This window comes from Panthera uncia, chromosome B4 (genome assembly GCF_023721935.1).
Source record: "Panthera uncia isolate 11264 chromosome B4, Puncia_PCG_1.0, whole genome shotgun sequence".
NCBI classification, from domain to species: domain Eukaryota; kingdom Metazoa; phylum Chordata; class Mammalia; order Carnivora; family Felidae; genus Panthera; species Panthera uncia.
In genome coordinates, this window is record NC_064809.1 from 81,245,970 (window position 1) to 81,267,650 (window position 21,681).

General features: G+C 46.5%; 1 protein-coding gene and 1 long non-coding RNA gene across 52 annotated transcripts in view; one reads left to right on the forward strand and one right to left on the reverse strand.

Annotated features, from left to right (window-relative positions):
- Positions 1-6,710, forward strand: part of LOC125919242 (uncharacterized) — an 18,944-nt gene extending 12,234 nt beyond the window's left edge. For both annotated transcript variants that reach the window (XR_007456695.1, XR_007456694.1), the window contains one exon: positions 5,492-6,710. This is a non-coding gene — a long non-coding RNA (uncharacterized LOC125919242). The remainder of the gene's footprint in view (positions 1-5,491) is intronic.
- The window catches only part of R3HDM2 (R3H domain containing 2), a 161,456-nt gene that overhangs the window by 5,168 nt on the left and 134,607 nt on the right, over positions 1-21,681 (reverse strand). For 42 of the 50 annotated variants that reach the window (XM_049625770.1, XM_049625814.1, XM_049625811.1 and 39 more), the window contains 10 exons: positions 19,747-19,979; positions 16,970-17,145; positions 12,481-12,582; positions 9,906-10,148; positions 9,447-9,573; positions 9,024-9,184; positions 8,420-8,574; positions 6,960-7,060; positions 1,605-1,774; positions 1,060-1,207 (listed from right to left, as the gene is read on the reverse strand). In XM_049625770.1, the coding sequence (XP_049481727.1) occupies positions 1,060-1,207; positions 1,605-1,774; positions 6,960-7,060; positions 8,420-8,574; positions 9,024-9,184; positions 9,447-9,573; positions 9,906-10,148; positions 12,481-12,582; positions 16,970-17,145; positions 19,747-19,979 (1,616 nt within the window). The remainder of the gene's footprint in view (positions 1-1,059; positions 1,208-1,604; positions 1,775-6,959; positions 7,061-8,419; positions 8,575-9,023; positions 9,185-9,446; positions 9,574-9,905; positions 10,149-12,480; positions 12,583-16,969; positions 17,146-19,746; positions 19,980-21,681) is intronic. The other 8 variants (XM_049625776.1, XM_049625784.1, XM_049625785.1 and 5 more) reach the window with 1 other exon arrangement.

Sequence of the window (21,681 nt, forward strand, 5' to 3'; positions counted from 1 at the left end):
CCTCCCTCCCTCCCTTTCTTTCTCCCTCCCTGCCTCCCTCCCTCCCTTTCTTTCTTTTCTTTCTTTCTCTCTCTCTTTCTTTCTCTTAGGTAATTTCTATGCCGCAAATAGGGCTTGAACTCACGACCTTGAGATCAAGAGTCGCACGCTCTACCGTCTCAGCCAGCCAGGTGCCCCTAATTTCTTATATAGATTATCCTACCCAAACCTAGGGCTCAAGTTTTGGATTCGCGCTGCATGGCAATATAGTGTAGTGGATAAGAACACAGGCTTGGTGTCCAACTGTCTAGGTTCAAATCCTGGCTCTGTTACTGGAAATGATAGGTTGGGTATGTTTTCATCTCATTAGTGTTGCTGAGTAGGCTAAATGAATATAGGACACACAAAGCACTTCCAATAATGCTTCATATATATCAAGTACCATAGTGTTACCTATTTGTGTTGATAAATGTTAGATTTCAGAGCACTTTAAAGTTTTTAAATCATACTCCCATCTGATTTTTATACTGCTTGTGACAGCCAAGGCAGAAACGGATAAGATTATTTCCATTCTATGTGTGATTAACCCCATTTTATAGATTAGGAAACTGAGGTCTGGTTCCAAGTTTAAGTAACACGCTCAACATCACAAACCTAGTTAGTAGTAGAACTAGAACTCAAACCCAAGTCTTTTTAACCCAACTCCAGTGTTCTCTCTTCTAAAACCATACTTTTCTGACACAGCCCCACAGTCCTAGTCCTTAGGCTCAGTACCAATGTTTTAAAGTCTTTGGTTCATTAGAAAGTTCTGTGAGTTTCTTTTCCCAGCTCATAGTCACCCACCTACCTTACTTGGTAGTAAATACTAAATATGTAAAGGAGGTCTGCAGTAAGCTGACTATGGGCAGCACTAAAGAGGGGCAGGGTCTAAACAGGGATGTTAAAGGAAGAGTTGGCTCCCAGAGTTGGATGACCAGGTGCACTGTTTTCCTGCCTGTTGCTACCATCTGGATGTCCTCACTTGGGAATGGGCTGTGAAGGGTGAATTTGGCAGCAGCCAGCTCTAGTCTAACCCCTTACCCTGTGCTGGACCCCCAGGCCGGGGGAACTGTGTGAGGACAGGAAGGGGACTGAGTCCTGTGCAGACATTGCTGAGGCTGGTGACAGGAGAGGGTGCTGGAGACTGGGTAGGAGATGTGACAGGGCTGCTGCTCATTTGTGTGTTGGCCTGTAGGAGAGAGGAGCACACATTATATACACACCAAACATCCTCTGGATATACCTATGGCTTAAAATTCACCTCACTCAGAAAGCGTCCCTTGCAGAACTCTGCCAAAGCCCGGCTGCTCCTTTCAACAGCCCCCTTCGTCCCTAATTAATACCTATTATTTTAATATCCACCTTTGACACAGTGTTTTAAGTACTGTCTTAGCATTTTCAAGTATGTGTCCCTTAGCTCTTAGGCTCCTTGAAAGAAGAGGCTCTTCTCTCTTTCTTATGACTCTCCCAGAAGAGCACCCAGGGACAGACATGTACAAGAGGCTGCTCAGTCAATGGCAAAGATTATTCCCGGAGAAGAATGTGGTCACCTCCTTGCCAAGACAACACTGGTTTGTAGGACTCACCTGGGGGCTACTGTCAGGATTGTACAGGTCTCCAGGCTTCTGCCCACGCTGGTCCATGCTGTAATATTTACAGTGACTCCACTGGACCATGGATGGGTTCTGGGGGGGCTGGGGTCCATTAGGGACGTTCAGCTGCATGACCACCACGCCTGGTCCAGAAGGTGACACTCCTGAGTGGCAGGAAGAAAGGGGCTAGTTGTGAATTCAAACTATATTCTGACCTTCCAAGTAACCCTGAGTGTGAAAGCCAGTAAACAAATCTACCCACTTTGCCTCAGGGTCACTTAAAATGTGTCTTGCCAGGAATCTGAGATAGTTGCTAATTTAGTTTCTGACTCCCTTCTCCCTGAACCAGTGAAGTCTGAGTAGAAGAGACCTGAGTCCCAGATGCCAATGCTCTCCTGGCCTTCACCCGGTGAGGGGTACTTTGGTATGCTTGGCAGAAAACTACTCCATTCTGTCAAAGTTGGGTATTACCAAATGTCCAGGTCAGATTGCTCAAATGTCTGGGCAGGGTACAGGTCCCAGTCTGGGGCCTGGGCCAGGGCTGCAGGCACGTGCAGGTTTTCTGGTAATGGCTGAAGATAGGTCGGTGATCTCTGGTTGCTCTGGAGAAGATGAGTGCACACAGCTTCACTAAGTCAGGCCAGGAAGCACTTCTTGGGCAAGGGTGAGTGAATTAGGAATGGCATGGAGCTGTAGGTCATATTCGGTAAATGACGAACAATTCAAGGTGCGGAGGCACAGCGGTTATGCAGGAGAAGCGGGAGATGAGATTGTTTATGCATTCACTCAACATTTATTGAATATTTACTGTGTGCCAGGTCCTATGCTGGGCACTGAGTGTACAACAAACAAAAGTGGTCCTTGCCCTTAATGGAATGGACAGTCTAGCAGGGAGTCAGATAGTAAGCAAACAGCTGGCGTCCAAGTTTGAAGCACGTTCTAGTAAGGGTCTTTATCATGTAGGTGTTAGGAACAGAACTTCAGAGAGCTAACTCAAGTGGCTGGCTGTACAGTGGCTTAAGGGAGGGAGGGGCCAGCAGCAGGATGAAGAGTTAGAAAGCTACTGAAAAATAGCGAGGAGGTCCTGAATTAGACCAGTGGCTGCAAGGAAGAGTGGGAGGGTCAGACCCTCCGAAGCTTTTGCTGACAGGTTCAGGTGACTGACTGGATGTGATCCTGAAGTTTTAGCACAGACAACCAGGGGTAGCCTTACCCTCTGCTGGAGAAGCAAAGAGCTCAGTGTGGAAGAACATTAAGTCCTGAATCTTGCTCATGGTGAAAAGCAAGGTAAGGGATCAGGGAGAAGCAGTTTGAATGACAGTCCCTGCTGGGAGGGATGGGCAGGAGTTCTGCTTCCCCACAGGGGATTGTGCAGCCTGAGAGTTTGCTCTTGACCTCTCAGGCTCTATGTGTGTTGCGGGACAGGTTGAGTTCATGTGTGTGCGGTGGTAGAGAAATGGGACTGGAGGCTGCCAGCTTGAAAACCTGCTGCAGTGCTGCCGTTTTCATGCCTCGGTGCTCTTAGGCTGCCACTGCTGCCGCTGTCACGTTGCTTCCTGTGACGGGAAATGTTGCAGCCTCTGCCCTGGGCACCAGTCATGCTGGGAACTGAGCACAATTGCTTTTCTCGGGTAGCATCGGTCAAAGGGAAGGAAAAGAAGCGGCGGGAGGCCTGAGAGCAGCTCAGGAGACGCAGCATCTGTTGAACCCTATTCTCCAGTCAATTTGTGGCCCCCCACCCTCTGGGGTTCATCTAATCAGAGAGCACAAATACTCAGAGCGACAGGCTCGCCTCTCCCCATCCTCTGCCACAGGGGACAGGGTATTCATCAGCGTGGCTTGTAGGAGGGCCACCAGAAAATCGAATAGCTGTGGAGTGTCATGCATTTAACAACTCCCCCCATACTGTAGTTGCTCTGGGCATTTTTTTCCCCATCCTAAGAGCCCCACCTGCTCCAACATCCTCTACCAACAAAATTGCAATTGACCTTATTCAAACACCTCATTGCTACCTGAGGGGGCCAACACAAAAATAATCACATTTGCAGCTTTCTAGAAGGCAGCTCATAATCTGAGCCTAGTGCCTCAGGCCAGGAAAGGGTGGGGGACATGTGAGTGTGCAGGGTGTGGGCATAAGCAAGGCGGAAGATCTTTCTAATACCAACATGTAGCCATAAGGAGCTATTAGAGGGCTCAAGGGGAGGGGGAAAGAGAACAAAGCCCTCATATATTTTCTCTGATCCCAACAAAAACAAAGGCAGGGTTCTCGGTCGGTGGCAGCCTTGGTCCTCCCCACACTGAGTCCTCCCCTGCTGGCCTGAAGCACTGTTCCTTCACTCAGCCGGGACGCAGAGCACTACGCTGATGAGCTGATTTTTATGCTTCTCTTCCTCAAGCCAAAAGCAGGTGGCATCCGTTACAGCTGAACTGTCTCTACTTTTTAAATGGATGTGACAATAAAAAAAGAGAATGAAAAAGAAAGGAAGAAAGAAAAAAAGAGAGAAAACCACCCTATTGCCCAGTGACAACACTTCCAGATAATCAGGGGAGGGCTGAAGTGGGAAGGGGGAGAAGGGGGTTGAATAAGGAAATTAATTTCAGCCTGAAAGCTCTGAAAGGAGAGGGGACGTGTGAATGGCTTTTTAAGTGGCATCATTAAACCTGGGCAGAAAGGTCGATTGGGCAGAGCAAACCGCATAAATACAAACAGATGACATTTATGTCTGGCAGAATTGGTTTTTGTTTAGTTGTTTTGGTTTTTTTTTAGTCACTGAGGTAGAAGGCTCATAAGACTTCTTCCTTTTGCCACCAAGAATCAAATCTATGGAAAGGAATGGCCAGAGAAATAATATCCACAGGCATCTTTCCCATATTACAGGATAGAATCCAACAATATCTTGGTTTTTTCCCCCTCTTTTGGTGAAGGGGAGGAATATCTTCAGGGAGTAGGAGAGAAAGGAGTTAGTCCCAGCTTTGGAAACCCCTCAGCTACAAAATGAGCCAGTAAGTATGTGAGAGGCTATTTCTGTATATACCTCACTCTGGCCATGGTGCTGTGTCACTGTGAGTTGGGAGTCTGTGTGTGTACATCATTGCCATTTCATGTCTGTGTGCATCTTCTGCAGACAAGCACCTCTGTAGAAACCTCAAGGGACCTGCGGACCATCATTTTAGTAGGAAGAAAAGTGTTTCCTGGGGTTATAATGCTATCCAATATCATAGTGGAAGAATTAAGGTCCAGGCCTGGGGGTAAACTGGGCAACCACAAAAATGTATTAATAAACCAGAACAGTTGTTCCAAGAACAGCCAATCTTAATCCCTGCCTTTATTTTTGGAAAAGTGACCATGTTGCTACATGGGAGAAAGGCGGGTGACTGTCCTTTGAAGGTGACATAGCAGCCCTTGTGGGCTATGCTGGCCTTCTATCTTCCTAGTAAGAGGTAAACTGGAAAGGAAGGAAGAAGCAGCACTTGTTTCTTTTCTTCCACCTCCTCTTATATTTCCGTGAGTAGAGACTGAAGACTTTTAAAATCGATGATGTGGTGCCTATGGGTTTCTTACGTGACATGGATGGAACAGGAGGGGGGCGGTTCCATCATCTAGGAAGAGTACAAAGGATCAGAGAAGCCTCAAATCAATTAATCAGGATAGTTTGGAAGAAAGGACATATAACAGGAACTTCCAAAGTAAGGAAACTAGATGATGAAGAGGGCTTCCTCCATTTCTATTGATTTGGGAAGAGTCCAGATGATCTCCTTCCAATCCCAGCCCAGACCTCTGGTGCTGCCAATTTTCAGAACAACAGCTGTTCCGGTTTGCTTAACCTAGCACTAAGTCCAGAGCAGGTAGTGAAAAACTCTTCTCACTTGGTTTGTTTCAGATTCCAAGACAGATTCATCTGAAGGTGAAGAGACACAACCACAGAGACCCAATACATATACTGATATACCACGAAGGATTCACATAAAAATGCACATACAAGTATAACTATTTGCACATACACACACTTGTTTTAACAAACAAGAGAAAATGCCCTGCAGTAGTAAGCACCACCAGAGGCTACAGTGGTTTTTGGAGCTGATTTCTACAATTTCCATATCCTGCTGGGAATTTCAAGGTCAAGTGCCCCCAGTGGACACTTAGGAGAAACAGCTACAGACCAGGAATGTAATAAAGGGTAAAGGCTGTTGAATTTAAAAACCTCTCAGCCTGTGAGAAAGCCACGTTTGGTCTGGATGAAGGCAGAAGTCACTGCTCCTTGAAGGTAAGAAGAATTGATCCTGTCTTATGAGCAAGATTAATTCTGGAATTCACTCCACAGCATCTAACTAAGAGTGCGAAAACTCTTATGTGAAAATCTTATTTCTAAAATGGGAAAAACTGTCAAAATGCTTCCCTCTCACCAGAAGAGGGCACTCTGATATCCCACAACAGAGCAGAATGGGGATGGTTGGAGGCTACATTAAGATCTCCTCCCCACTAGAACCCCTGAAGCTGCTTTAACTGCAGGGTAATGCGGTGTCAGGGTCGGGTAAAAGGGAAACAAACAAGGGTAGCTGTACTTGGTCTGCTGGGAGAGTTCTTGGCAGAGGCAGAAAGAGACAGGCTGCATGGCATAAGCCTATTCACCTGATAGCTGTCCCTTCAAAGAAGGCCTTTAGCTGTTTAACACGATATTCATCTATTTCCCACTGGAGGGAAAGGAATAGAGTACAGAGACCTGTTGAAAGTGTGATATTGAGGATGCAGCATGGGTTACGAAAAGGCAAAAGACCCTAGTTCAAGGTCTACGATTGTGACCTCAGGCAAGTCATTTATCCTCTTTGAGTCTTAAATTTCCTCTTCACAAGGTTCTGGTGAGAATTAAAATGACACAATGTATGTGAGCACAAATGAAAAGCAGCTAAACAAATCTAAGATAGGACTTAAAAAGCATTTTATCAGCTTCCTCACACTCACAACCAAAAAGTAAAGCTGTCTATAGGAAGAGTGAGTGCAGGAGACAGAGGTAAGCACTTTGTGTCTCAAAGGCACGTGAGTGGTGAGTGTAATGTTGGTTTCGGAGGGAAGGAAAAAAAGAAAGAAAAAAAAAACCCACAAGGAACCCAATAAAGTATGTGGCTTCCCAGGGATAGGATGGGGCAAACAACCTCATCTCTCACGAGGTCAACTTTAGCACTCCTGGAAAAACACCAGTCAGGACTCTGGTCTTTTCTTGTGATGGTGTTACAGCTGGGGACAGAGCCAATCCAGGAACTCTCCCACCCTTCCCAGCTCTAGAGCACAAGTCTTTCAGCAGCGTTTGCTCTTGCCAGTACCCAAGACCCTCTAATTCTTTATTCTCTTACCTGAGTACTGCTGTGGCATCTGTGGTGGACTGCAGGGAGAGGGAGACTGAGGCATCTGGTACTGCTCAGAGCCGGGAGGCTGCAGAAACCCTACAGAAGGGCTGGGGGATGAAGAGAGTAGGGTTAAAGTGGCGGAGGGAGGAACACAGCTCCTGGCAACCAGCTGCTGCTTCCCAGGCCTCCCCTGTGGGAAGCAGAGGCAGCTTCCAGCCATTCCCAGACCAATTTGCCATGCAATTTCTAAAATCACTCATCAGTTCAAAGTTAATTATATATATTTGTACTTGATCATCTTTCAATTAGGAAGCTGCTAATCAGTGCTACAGATGGAATGTTAGTGACACATGCTCTTCCCAACAGTGTGGAAACACCAGACATATCCACGTGCACACATGCGCGCGCGCACACACACACACACACACACACACACACACATTCTGAGAAACACTAAGTACCAAAAACAGACACACAGTGCTAGAGAGGGATGGGCAAAAAAGAACTAAGGAGATGTGTGATTTAGGATGTTTACATAACAGCAGAGTTACCTAAAGACAAGTGGGGAAAAAACCTTCACAAACTCAAGATAAGGTGGAGACATACATACAAAAAGTAGTGAACATATACACTGAGAGAAATACACAGAAATACATATAGGCCCAGACTTGACTTCTAGTTCCAGCTCTACTTCTAACTAGCTGGTTGACTTTGAGTAAGTTTCTTAACCTCCCTGGCTGGAATTTCCTCATTTATAAAAGAAGGGAGAAAAGGAAAACAAGTGGAGTGGATTAAATATTTCTAAGGTGTCTTCTACCTCTAAAATTCTATCAGGTATGACCTATACTAAGATATATATAAATAGATACACCATCTGAGATTCATCCATGGATATAGAGTTACGTAGAAAAATTTACATATATATACTCCAATTTGCATCTTTTAATGTTTTTTTTTTTGTTTTTTTTGTTTTTGTTTTTTTTTGAGAGAGAGAGAGAATGTGCACATGCAGGGGAGGGGCAGAGAGAGAGGGGCAGGGGGAGAGAGCAGGCTATGCACTGTCAGCGCACAGCCCCACTCGAGGCTTGATCTCACGAACCATGAAATCCTGACCTCAGCCGAGATCAAGAGTCAGCTGGGCTCAACCGAATGAGCCACCAAGATGCCCCCAAATTGCTTCTTTTAATGATGAGCAATCTCTATCGTATAGTTCTAAATCCCACCGATTAGAAAAAACAAAAAATGGGGGACATGATGAAGCCTCTGTCTTTGAAGCAGGAATTTTTTTCTGCTGATGAGCTCTTATTCACATGTCAAATCAAAAACGAGACAAGGAGAATGAATTTCCTCATATTCTACCTGCTTTAGGGCACACTGGAATCTCTACCCTTGCCCTTCTTTCTTAGGTCAGTGGAAATAGCTGCTGGTCTATGGCAGATGGGCCCTGACTCGCTGGGAGTCCTCACCTAGTACCGTTCTGCTGAGCCGGTGGGATCATGCTGTAGTACACTGGTACGCCCCCTGCTGGGAGTGCCCCTTGCACAGATTGGCTCGCAGGGACCAGCATGGGCTGCTGGAAAGGCGGCTGGACCACATTCTGCGAGTCATTACCCACTGGGACCTGGGTAGAGATGAGAAGAGAATGACCACTTGTACTCCTAATGACTTCATCCAGACAATGGCCAAATAAGTCATCACTAGACTAGGACACTAACTTCCTTCCCTACCTTTAGAGACTCCTCCTATTCACCTCATCTGCCTAAAGAAAATACATACAGAGCTATCTCCCTTTGGGCATCTGATGCAGAGAAAGGAGCCTGATTTCCTTTAGATCTTACTTTTCTGGGCCATATACTCATTTGCATGGCTGTATAAAGACCAAACAATTTAAGTAAAGACTCTTCTCAGAATCTTTGGGCTTTCTCTCAGAGGAAAAACACCTACAAATTCAAAGGGGAAAGTGAACAGTATTTTAGTGTTGGGGTTGTCACACTGGCTAACGTGGGAGACTGTCTTCCTTTTCCTCATCCCAAGGACTGGGTGATCTTTCCCAGTACAGAATGTACCCACTTGGTAAGAAGGCAGTGGAGTGTACTGAACCACCAGGCCTTGCATCTGGCCCCCCATGCTGCTCCTCTGGTTGCTGAGCAGGCCCTGGTTCTGTGGCTGCTGGACCCCAATCATGCCTTGGTAAGCCGCCTGCTGCTGGTTAGGCATCATGGGCTGTAAACCTAGGGATGGGCAAGACATAGAAGACATTAGCTTAGCATGGTCTCAACAATGTTTAGGAGGTCACATTCTCTCAGTAATTTCCCTTTTCCTGTCTATTTTACCTTTTCTTTTTCTGAAGATCCTGGGTTCCTCCTGGGACTAATCATTCCTGCTGTTCTTTTTTTTTTTTTTTTTTTTTTTAAACAAGGAAGGTACTACTCTCTTTCCCAGTCTCTGCCCTTCCCCTATTCACTGCCTTCTTACACCAGCAGTTCCTCTTACCAGGCTGCTGGGATGGCTGAGGCAGCTGTTGACCACGTTGGGGGCTGTAGGCCACCGGGTGAGAGAGAGGTCGATATTGCTGGTTGGAGTTAGGATACTGTCCAGGGGGATAGTAAGAAACCTGGATCTACGGTGAGAGGAAACAGATATGTGAGAGGGGCCCTTACATTCAGCCCCAACATCCCAATTATGAAATACATCAGGGTAAATAGCCAGAAATCTGTAGAGATATTTGGACCTGCAATCGCAGAATTCATATACCAGTATGAAACAGAACTGGAAGGATTTATGTTATAGAGAAAGACGACCTTCCGACTAGAAAGACAACTCTCATGTGCAAGGTGAGGTAATGGAAGTGGGGATAGGTACGCCCTCGGCTCTGTCTAAACTAGAGGAAGGAAGAAGGATCGTAATCGTGGACAAAATTAGTGATTTTAGCTGGGAGCCCATGCTGCTCACCTGTTGAGGGGGCTGCATGTAGCCCTGGGGCGGCAGGACTTGCTGAGTAGGAGGCGCATGGCTAGAGGGGGAATAGTTGGACGTGGGGAGGGGCTGTCCTGTAGAAGCCATGATGAAGCTAGTCTGCTGAGGGTGCTGGGAGATAAGCTGGGGCTGGAACAGAGCTGAGGATGGGTCAGCTGCTTCAGTAGAACCTTGACGGCTAAGGCTCATTTGTCCAAAGGGGTTGCTGAGGTCATCTGCCTGTTGAGAGAGCAAGGGAGACTCAAGGACTGAGGTCATATCAAGCCCCAAGTCTTTGGCTTCAACACAAAAACAGACAGACAGACAGCTATAGCAACCCTCTCTACAGCCTTCCTTCCTTACACCAATTTGGGACACTCCTGCCTCCAAGCCCTAGGAGGTGCTTTTTAGCCCTAAGCTTCTGTCATGTGGTGTTTTAAATTGCTATGAACTGGGGGTGCCCGGCTGGCCCAGTCGGTGAAACGTGCAACTTTTGATCTTGGGGGTGTGAGCTCAAGCCCAACATAGGGTGGAGAGATTACTTAAAAATAAAATCTTAAAAAAAATTGCTATGAACTGAACAGCTGTGTAAAGCCCAACTCCAGAACCGGACTCCTTACCACATAACAATGGCCACGGTGACTCTGATCTTTATTAGAATTGGTCCTAGAGGGATGGGAGCAACAATACAACTTTCTATATATATAAAAACAGGACAAACTAATGGGTTAACAAGAAAAAGATTGTAAGTCCTTCTTTTCCTGTCTTCCAGTCTCCAACCATACAAAAGGCCCTATACTGCCATAAATCCTGTTTTTATAATAAAGGACCTAGATAAGTAACACCTCGAATGGATTAGGGATGGTTAGGTTCTCGTGGCTCCCCAGCTTTGCCTATGCAGCAAAAGGACTGGTGGGCTCCCCCTCCTGCTGCTTATCTCCTTACTCCCTCCTCTTGAGGTCATTTCCACCTCTGTTCGCTGACACTTGCCTAGAGTTCTCCTGCCCTTCAGGAACTACTTCCAATTCTCACCTCTGAAAGGAGGCCAGGCTGAGTGGCCAAGGTGAAGGGCAAGGAGGCTGACAGGCTAGTCTGTAATTGCCTCCTCGCTCAGCCTTCTTCTCTAAGCAGCAAGAGGGATGGTGTTCTGCCTCTCACTTGTATGATGATAGGTTAGAATTTGTTAGCTTCCTCGTTCCTTCTGCTTCCCGGATGGTAGTTGACACACACACACACACACGCACACACACACGCAGAGCAGGACTTCTTTTGAAAGAGGAACTGGTAGAAAGAAAAGGCAATGCTTTCCCGTGGTTTCACTTAATTTTCAGGAATCTGATCTTCAAGTTAGCTGTTCTGCTACCTTAGTGAGCAGGAATAGATGATAAGAGGACTGGATTGCAGATAATTTTGAAGTCTACATTCCAAAACTTTTCAGAATGGAGATATAGGCAGAAGGAAAGAGGGGATTCTAGTGAAAAATTAGAAGGGGTGTGGGGTGCCTGGGAGGCTCAGTTGATTGAGCAGTTGACTTTTGGTTTCAGCTCAGGTCATGATCTCACGGTTCATGATTTCAAGCGCTGCATCAGGCTCTGTGCTGACACAGTGCACAGCCTGCTTGGGATTCTCTGTCTCCCTCTTTCTTGGCCCTTCTCCCACTTGCTCTTGATCTCTCTCTCAAAATAAATAAATAAACATTAAAAAAACCAAAAACCAGACAGGTGTGGTTAACACAAAATTAAAAATAATCAGGGCTCTGATAACCATGATAAAAGTTATCAACTATGGGGCAGGCGCCTGGGTGGTTCAGTCAGTTAAACACAGAGGACTCTTGATTTCGGCTCAGGTCATGATCTCAAGGTCATGGGACTGCGCCCCAAGTCAGGCTCCTCGCAGAGCATGGAGCCTGCTTGGGGTTCTCTCTCTCTGCCCCTCCCCTGCTCATACTTTCTTTCTCTCTCAAAATAAACAAACATTAAAAAAAAAGATGTTAAGTTTAAAAAAAAAGTTATCAACTATGAGGTGGATCAGGTCCTCACAGGATTTGTAGCTAGGGTACAAACAATTTAAACAGCATGTGCTATGCTGTGGAAATGGCGCCTTTTTTTTTTTTAAATATAAAATAACACAGTAACATAGGGGAACATTTTAAGTTTGGACCGATGATACCAAACAAATCTGCAGTTGTGTTTTTACCTTCAAAGGAAATGACAGAAAACCATCCTATATGGGATAAACTGGGTTCTTCAGACATATCCAGGGAGGAGGAGGGATGAAAGATGCACACAGTAGAAAGACAAGGAGCCCAGGTTAGAGCAATATCCAATTCTGTACCTCTCCCGAGACTCAGGGGAACCAGTGCTCCTCTCTGTCTTACATTTAGGCATCTTTTGATGCCACAAGTGCTGGGATGCGGCCACCAGAATGGAACATAGCTCAGCCTATGCTGGCCCTTTGCTCAAGAAGATATGCCTTTTAACATGGCCCTCCAAAAAGTACAGCTGCTTTGTCCCAGACGGACCCACAGACATACCACACATGGACACAACAAAAAGGGGAAAGGAGTTTATACCATGTTGTACTGCTGGGGCGGAGAGACTGGCAGAAGGACTTGGGGACAGGAGCCTGGAGAGAACTGAACAGGCTGCGGAGAGGGCTGCAGAGCTGGGACTGGCTGTGGACCAGCAGAGAGGCATGTGGAACAGGGAAGAGAAAAGGGAAGTGCAGGGAGAGGCAGGGGGAGGGAGGGCAGAGGTGGGGAGGGAAAGGGGAGGAACAACAAGGTTAATCATAAAAAAATGTCACATGAAGAGCAAGTCTGCTGAGCAGACTGGAGACCAAGCCCAGGACAGCCTGTGGCTTTCGCATCCGCATCGACGACAGATACGCAATCTCTCCTATCAGGAGAGGCCTGCTGCAGTGCGTACTCCACCCATTAGCTACTCAGAACTCTGCAGTTGTTGAGAGCAATCTTAGGACTCTCAGAGGCGGTGTGTCTGCTGCCTGATTCCAAACACGGCTTTTCCCAGAGCATTTTTTCTGAACATACGATCCCTGGGGAGCACGACCATAACCCTCCTTGAATGCCCACTTGAGAAGGGATTCCCGCTTTTGTAGGAGGGGTCATCCAAGGTCTGGCTCAGCCTTCCCGGCCACACTCCTGATTTCACACCACAGCTCTCCTGGAGGAAGAGCTCATTCACAAGGATCGTCTCCCTCCCAAGGGTACAGAAGGAAATAAGAGCCAGTTTATGCCCAGTTCCAGCTACTTCCTCCTGCTCCATGATTGTTCTGTGCTCCTCCAGGCTGTGAGGGCAGTATGAAAAATGCCCCCATAAGCAAACAGGGAGGGATGTGGAATAAAATATAAATAGCCTTGCTTTAGATTTTGTTCCTTTAGTCCCTTCACTAGCCTCAAGCAGGAGGATTTGTTTATTAGGAACATGATGTGTTCTAAACCAACTAATGGGGAGTTATTTTTTTTCTCTCTTCTTCCCCTCCAGCCATTTCAATCACTTCTCCTGGAGAATCGGTTCTCTAGCTGTAGCCCCTGGTGGTAGATGAGGTGGGAGAAAAGGAGAGAGGCTACGAAGAGAGGGGGAAATAACATTTTATACGTTGTCTCATTTACATACATATCTCATTACAGACTCACAGTAATCCACAGGGAGACAGGATCGCTTGTATTTGCAGTTAAGGTAGTAAGGCTCAGAGAAATTCAGTCACACGTCCAGGATCACACATCTAATGTGGCAGAGCTGGGATGGGAACCTAGTTCTGCCTGACATATTCTTCCCACTCCACTCTTAACAGTAGGGAGCGGGTGAAGGAAGAAGTTAAACAGATTTACACATTGTTTTGTTTGTATGATTCTCCTCCCTCCTTCCAAATTTAGAGTATTAAGAGGTATCAGGGACCAAGGTGTCAATATCGTCTTTTGCCATATACCTCCTGGAGACTCTTTCATAGAGGGGACTAGCAGTTCTGGAGGCAGAGTCCGGGAATTAGAAGACCTCCAAAACAGAGAAAGCTCCTGATACCTGGAGTTTGTTGAAAATAAAATGTAAGTCATCTTGGTTAAGAAAAAGCTCCTGAGAATCCACTGTGAGACTGGGGGAGACATTACCGCAGCCTTGATAGACTCCCAGCTCTCCTGGCATGCCCATGTTCTGTGAGCCAGTGGCATTTCAAATGTAACTGCTGGCCAAGCTGCTCAGCATGAGCTCCTTGTGCTGGTAGCTTTTAAACACGTGTTCTATTACCCTGATCCTCTCCTTTCTCTTGGGTAAGGGTCTACTATGCTTCAGATCTTACATCCTTTGGGGGAGAAGGGGTAGCCATAGGTACAGCTGCCTGTTTTCCTCACATTTCTTACACATTTGAGTAAAAAGTAAAGAGGGAAGAAATGATGCTCCTCTCGTAGGCCTCTTTTGACTGAAGAAGAGTAGCGGTAAAAGTATGTGTCTCAGTGCTGTTTTTAGGTTCTTCCACCACTACCCTCAGTGACAGTTCTCAGACAGTCTCAAACACCAGGGCTAGGGAGCTTCCGAAATACCATGAGGAAGCCAAAGACTGGCCATGAGGGATATGACTGCCACCTGCTGGTGAATTCTGGGCTAGATCGCTGGCTCTGGGCTGCCTGACTTGATTCCCAGAGGACTCCTTTTCAAGTGGTCCACTCTACCTTAGGTAAACACAGCAAAAGGTAGCCACTGGCCCTTTAATTCTCAACCTCACCCCTTGGTTTTACATAGGGAGGTCTGCTCCAACAGCGGAGGCCTGCCAGGAAGGGAAAGTTTAACATAGTTTCTAGCACTGTCCCCAGGCCTGGAACACAGAGCTTTTCTTGCTATTTCTCCAAAAGGAAAACCTTTAGAGTCAGCACGGTGGCATGTATGTGTGTTGTGGTTCCTTCCTTCATCCCTGCACTGTTGCAAACCATTTGTGAAACTAAACAATAAATATGCTGGGGCTCAGCACCTTGAGACTGGAGAGCCACCAGTCCTGAGAGGGAAAAAGAGAAAAAAACAAAGAAAGAAAAAGGCAATAGGAAGAAGAAGGGATAGAGAGAGAGGGGGGAAAGTGGAGAGGAAAAAAAAGAAGGTATAAACAGTGGGGTGGCGGAGGCGCCTGGGTGGCTCAGTCCATTAAACGTCCGACTTTGGCTCAGGTCATGATCTCACGGTTTGTGGGTTCGAGCCCCGCGTCGGGCTCTGTGCTGACAACTCAGAGCCTGTATCCTGTTTCGGATTCTGTGTCTCCCTCTCGCTCTGCCCCTCCCCCACTCTCTCTCTCTCTCTCTGTCTCTCTCTCTCTCTCTCAAAAGTAAATAAACATTAAAAAAATAAATAGTGGGGTGGTGGTAGTATATTAGCCACCATCATTAAGTGCTTCAGGGACACCAAACCTTAACCAGGAAAAGATCTTTTAGTTTGGAGTTTGTGATCACAGTTAACCTTAAGAATGGATTTCTGAGGAAACAGAGATCTCCAATCTACAGGGCCTAACCTAGTACCATACCTCCTGCAGGAGATCAGTCAATATCAATGACTGACTCTCAGAAGCTCATGATCCAGAAGCAGGGCCAGAATCTGAGTAAAAGTTTGGGAGTTAGGGCCAGACACCTAGACATTCTAACATTTTTTCAGTCCCAAATGGTTATTCTAGTGATCTCTTTATTCCTTTCCCACTCTTGTCTGTTTCTACATATGGATGGAAGTAGGAGGCAGATGAAGACTAAGACAGAGAAAAGGGAGGAAGACTGTATTAAAATACACACATTTTAGAAAACTCAAACACTGGGACCTTAGAAAAGTGAGGCACACACAGAAACACAGTAGGAGATACCCAGAGAGAGAGAGGTGTACCCATTTATAGGTCTGAATGAAGACACAAATGGAATGCACACACGTGTGCCACACCTCTGTACGGAGTGAGGTAAGCTGACATGAATGAGACTTAATGAGACAGATGGTGATCAAGCAAGAACAAAAGTCAGAACTCTAGAGAAACTGACTTAGGGGCCAAGCTAAAGGCCTGGAATGATCTGCATGTGGGTTACATTAAGACACAAAGCAGGGTTTCCTAGATCATTACAATATCAGAATGGGGTAATACGGGGCCATCCTGGGCTCTTTGCAGTCTAGTTTCCAGTTCCTGGGGTGTTAATGCTTGTGATTTGCTTCTTTTACCTATGGAAGAGATAGAGCTGATGCCAAGCTGAACTGACTAAGCCCAGAGGCGAGGGAGCCTGGGAGGTGCAATGAGAAGAACTGTAGCAGTAGAGTGCAGACATACGGGCTTTCTGACTGGCAGAGACCACCGCCAGACATACCCCAGGCTACAGGATGGACTCCACTCATGAGCAGCTCTGCTCAGAGTATCAGGGAGACCTGAACCTACAACACTGATGTCCCAGTTTAGAATAGGCTCGGATTCTGATGCTGAAGACTTGTGTGATCTCTACAGAAAGGAAACTTCACGCAAACCCTACTTGATATTAATATCTACCAGTCCAGCAACAGAAGGAGAAAGAGCTCTTTCGTGGCATGGGAAACAAAGACAACTTTGGGGGGATTGTGCCTTATGGCATATGTATGGAAGGGGTCTTGAGCAGATTTCCTTTTCTCAAACCCCAATCCATAAATATGTGTTTGCGGGTCAACAGTCACATGAATACATCCAGCTGGTTATGGTGAGAGCCATGATTTTTTTCAAGCTCCATATATGGATGCAGTGAACAAAATCGCCTTGCTAATTACACAGGATGTAGAGGGAGATGGGGTACAGCAGAAATGTGGAATGGGGTAAAAGATCCCACTGGCAATTCTCAGGAAGAAAAGGAAGCAACAGAAGGCAAAAAGCTCCCAGGCTGACTCTAAGAGCACTTTGGCCAAACCCTTACCTTACTCTTCTCTCCCCACAACTAACAAATAAGAAACGGGGGAGCGAGTGGCAGGTCTCCAACAACAGATCTTTCCTGCCACCCACAGCACAACAGACATGACTGTACTTCCAGAGCTTGCTTGAATCAGAGCGGAGGGGCTCTGCTGGTGACTCACCTGTGAGATCATGTGATTATTCAAGGGTGGCTGTTGCTGAGGCGTGGGTGGGAGCGCAGGAAGTTGCTGCGGCTGTGGCTGTGGCGGCTGCTGCTGGGCAGTACAAGGGAGAAGGCCCCGGACAGACTGGGATGAGGTGACCTGGTTGCACACTTCTGGGGCACCTAGCGCCAAACCTAAGGCAAAGAGGAGACCCACCAAGAGTTGTAAGCACCAGCTGTGAACATGCCACCCTTGGACATGTAGGGTGCTACTCCTGCTCTCCTGTTTCTCTTCACTTCCCTTCTGTCCATTCCCCCACTGTCTTGGGAAGATCCATGAATGAGCACAGATATGAATGAGCAGCTGCCCTGCTGATGGGAGTCCTCCTCTTAGCAGGTTTCTGTTCCCCGGAACAGTAAACACCGCACCCGTCGATACTGGATTTTGGAATTGAACAAAACGTGAGGCTGACAAGCTGCCTCCGCTGAAGTACCGAGAACCTGTCCAACATGACCAGACAGCTGAGAACATGACTGTCTGCTTCCCGGGAAGGTACAGATTCCCAGTCCTGTAAGAGACCTGGCTTCTCTTGGATTTCTCCTCAACTTGCAGCATTTCACAGGAATTGCTGAGAAGGCAATCTGGCCTTTCCAAGCACTTGCCTGTACACACACATACGCACAACTGTCACCCAACTATTCTTCCCATTTCCAGGCTCTCCAAGTCATGCACGCATTCACACAAAATACTTCTACTAAGTATCTGCTATGTGCTAGGCATTGCATAATGAACTGAGGACTCAAAGGTGAAGAGAACACAGTCCTTTCCCTTAAGCAGCACAGGATCTTCCGAAAGGAGATGGATGTTCACACAGCAATTACGATCTGATAAGAATAAGGGATACATCAGTGATATGAACAAAGTTGTACGGAAGCAAAGATGAGAAAGCAGTAACTCACTTAAACAGGAAGTGGGAGGAGAAATGGATTTGCAGGATGAATAGAAGGCTTGTTAGACCAAGGAGGGATGAAGCTAATATCATATTCAAGAAATGGCTGGAGGGCCAGAGGAGGAAGGATATCTGGGAGTAAGACTGAGATGGCAAACTGGGGTCAGGAAGCAACGCTACATTAAGTCATTCGGATTTTATTATGCCAGGAATGCAGAAACATGAATGTTAATTTTAAGAGACGACTGACACGATTAGATCTGTGTTTTAGACTAGTAAACCGGTTCTAAAAGGGCTAAGGGTAAGAGCAGGGAAACCAGCTTGGGGGCTAGCATCATACCTAAATAAAAGAAGATAAAGGCCTGGATAAAGGCAGAGGCAGTGGGGTTAGAGAGGAGGTAACAGAGAAGGCCATCAGAGACCTAACAGAGGCAGAATCTTCACCACTACTGATGTCTTCTGAGGACAAAACCTACAGAACTTCTGGGATGAGATGCAAGGATTCTTCAGAGATGGGAGGAGGGTGAAATGGAGGCCCACTGGGTATAAAGAGCTAAATACCCCCTGCTAAGAAAGAGTACAATAGGAATAAATGGAGAAGGTTACATTGCACATCAGGAGAGCTGAAGGGTGGTTACAGGGCTGGCATGTGGAACATATGCTCCTCCTCAGTGACTGGGCTCCAGGGAAGCAGCCACAGCATCTCTTGCAGTTGTGGCCTATCGGTTGCTACCAATTAATTACAAACAGCTCAACTCCAAAGGTTCCTTCTGCTCAACCAACCCTCTTTATAATCTCAGAGGCCACAGAATGAAAGCAGTATCATTCTCATCTTAGCATATAACTTGAACTTGGGCTGACAGGGATGCCCAACCTTGGTCAGAAATAAGATAAAATAATCTAATCGCAACCTTTTATTTATTTATTTTTCCAATTAGGAAAGAAGGTTTGAAAGAAAATCGGAGAGAGGAATAAAAAAACAGGGGATCCAAGAAATCAAATTTCTCCTCATCTGGCTATGTTAGCTTTCCAGGACACAATACTGTGAGAGAAATGTTTTGTTAGAAGTAAATATCAGGGGCGCCTGGGTGGCGCAGTCGGTTAAGCGTCCGACTTCAGCCAGGTCACGATCTCGCGGTCCGTGAGTTCGAGCCCCGCGTCAGGCTCTGGGCTGATGGCTCGGAGCCTGGAGCCTGTTTCCGATTCTGTGTCTCCCTCTCTCTCTCTGCCCCTCCCCCGTTCATGCTCTGTCTCTCTCTGTCCCAAAAAAATAAAAATTAAAAAAAAAAAAAACGTTGAAAAAAAAGAAGTAAATATCAGTGATTTTTTTTTAAATTTTTTTTTTAAGGTTATTTATTATTGAGACAGAGAGAGACAGAGCATGAATGGGGGAGGGTCAGAGAGAGAGGGAGACACAGAATCGGAAGCAGGCTCCAGGCCCTGAACTGTCAGCACAGAGCCTGACGCGGGGCTTGAGCTCACGAACCGCGAGATCATGACCTGAGCAGAAGTCAGACGCTTAACCGACTGAGCCACCCAGGCGCCCCTCAGTGATTTTTTTTTTTTAAACATTTATTTATTTTTGAAAGACAGAGAGAGACAGAGTGTGAGTGGGGTAGGAGGAGACAGAGAGGGGAACACGGAATCCGAAGCAGGCTCCAGGCTCTGAGTTGTCAGCACAGAGCCCGATGCGGGGCTTGAACCCATGAACCGTGAAATCATGACCTGAGCTGAAGTCAGGTGCTTAACTGACTGAGCCACCCAGGTGCTCCAAACATCAATGATGTTTTAGAGGAGACAAGCAAGAAATGATGAGCATGACACTGAAGGACAGAAGCTGTAGTACCTGGCCTGGAGATCCTTCCTGCACTGCCACCTTTACTGCTCCCGATGCTGTCCCCTCGGGTGAGGATAGAGATTCCACTGAAGCTGCTGGCTTTGGTGACAGGGGGCCGCATGCTCCGGACAGAGCCGTCAGAGTCTGTGCTGCTCCAAGGCCGTGGCTCCAGGGATTTGAGTTCGCTGTCTGTGCTGCTTTGGCGGCTGCTTGAGGTTCGGCTCAGCCCCTCACGGTTCCCCCTGCAGAGACCACAGTGGTCAGAGCACCCCCCACCTACCACTTCGGCAGAAGGGCTAGGAGAGAGTTCATTTCTATTCCTTCGATAACAAAGAAGGGGTGAGGGTTGGGAGGAGGATGGACACTGATTTCTTGTTAGTTGGCTGGCCAACCAAGACTTGCTGGGAGCAGACAGAACAAGATCCAGTACAGTAACAAAGAGCACAGAGGCAAATCTGGAAGACAGTGCGCTGGCAGCTAATTCAATATGAGACCAGAGGTGGATGGGAAACCATATACATGATGCTGAGATTGGCTGCGGTCTCTTCCCCTGCCCCCGCAGGGATCCCACACATGCAGGAGATAGTGGGGAGCAGAGGGGTACCACCTCCTTCTAGGAGTTCTTAAGACAAAAGGACTCCTAGAAGCTACTATTGCTAGAAGGCAGGGGTAGCCAATGACATGGATAAATATAACAGGTCTTCCACATAACATGTGTCAAAGCCAGCAGAGGTACCACTTTTCCAGGAGTGGGAAGAGGACTATATTCATTAACGGGTCACTCTGGAAAACTCAATCTGATAGTCTAAAATTGACCCAACCTGTTTTGTGGCAATTCTGTGATGGTATCTATAAACTACTGGTTCCAGGGTCTCTACGGGCTAAAGTCTTCAACATGATCAAGTAAATATGCCCTTGGGACCCAGGATGGCAAGGAGCAGGGGGCTCACTGTGCCCACCTGCCACCATATTAATAACCCTATTGCCCCAGGCAAGGCACAAGGCTATTGAGAAGAGGGACTCCTCCTCTCTTATTTTTCTCAGGAAGCATCAGGGTTATCCTGATGCTGTAATCACTGCCTAGGATCATAAACAGTTGTCCTCAAGACAGATGGGGTTGACCTAAAAACCTTAAGTCTTACTGAGCTCTTACTGCTTCTTAATAAGCAACCAAGAACCAGGAATTTTCCTTTCATATCTCCCACCCCCAATAAGTTCTGAACTAAAAAAACCAAAGGCAACAATTACAAAGGTTTTGGTATATATACTGGGGAGCAGGTGAGCAAAAATCATAGTAGTTTGGGTTCCCTCCTTTGCACTACCATCCCACCTAAAGCAAATACAAACGCCATCCAATCCCCTTAGTTTCAAAGACACAAGGCTCAGAGTTATTCTCATTAAAAAAAAAGGTGTTTTCTTATGAGGGTAATATCAAAGAAAACACCTTTCTTCATTAGAATACCTGCTCCAAAGGTACTGTAGGGAAAATGGGCAAAAATAAAGACTAGGGTCACTATTTTAAGTTTTGGTCAAGGCAATCATGGTGGGCTAAGAACAAACACACTGGCACAGCTGGTTAGGGACATGCTAATTCTTCTCTGAATCCCAAGTGGATATATATATATATCTATATCTATATCTATAGATATAGATATAGATATAGATATATATATAACCTCAGTGCTTCTATGTAAGAGTAGAGAACTGGAAAATATCCCTGTCTCCCTAAAACTTTATCCCTTTGTCTTGGGAATGTCAAAAGTAGAATGGGAAACAAGAAAGAAACATAAATCAGAGGCTCTCCAGGAACAGAACCAGACCTGAAGTGAGAGCCAATAGCTCTGACTCAATGGACAAAGGCAAGCCTACTGAGAGGACTCAATAAAGATGTGTCTGTTTATGGGGCAGCGGATACAGCAGTGGCAATGGGTGAGATTAGAGCTT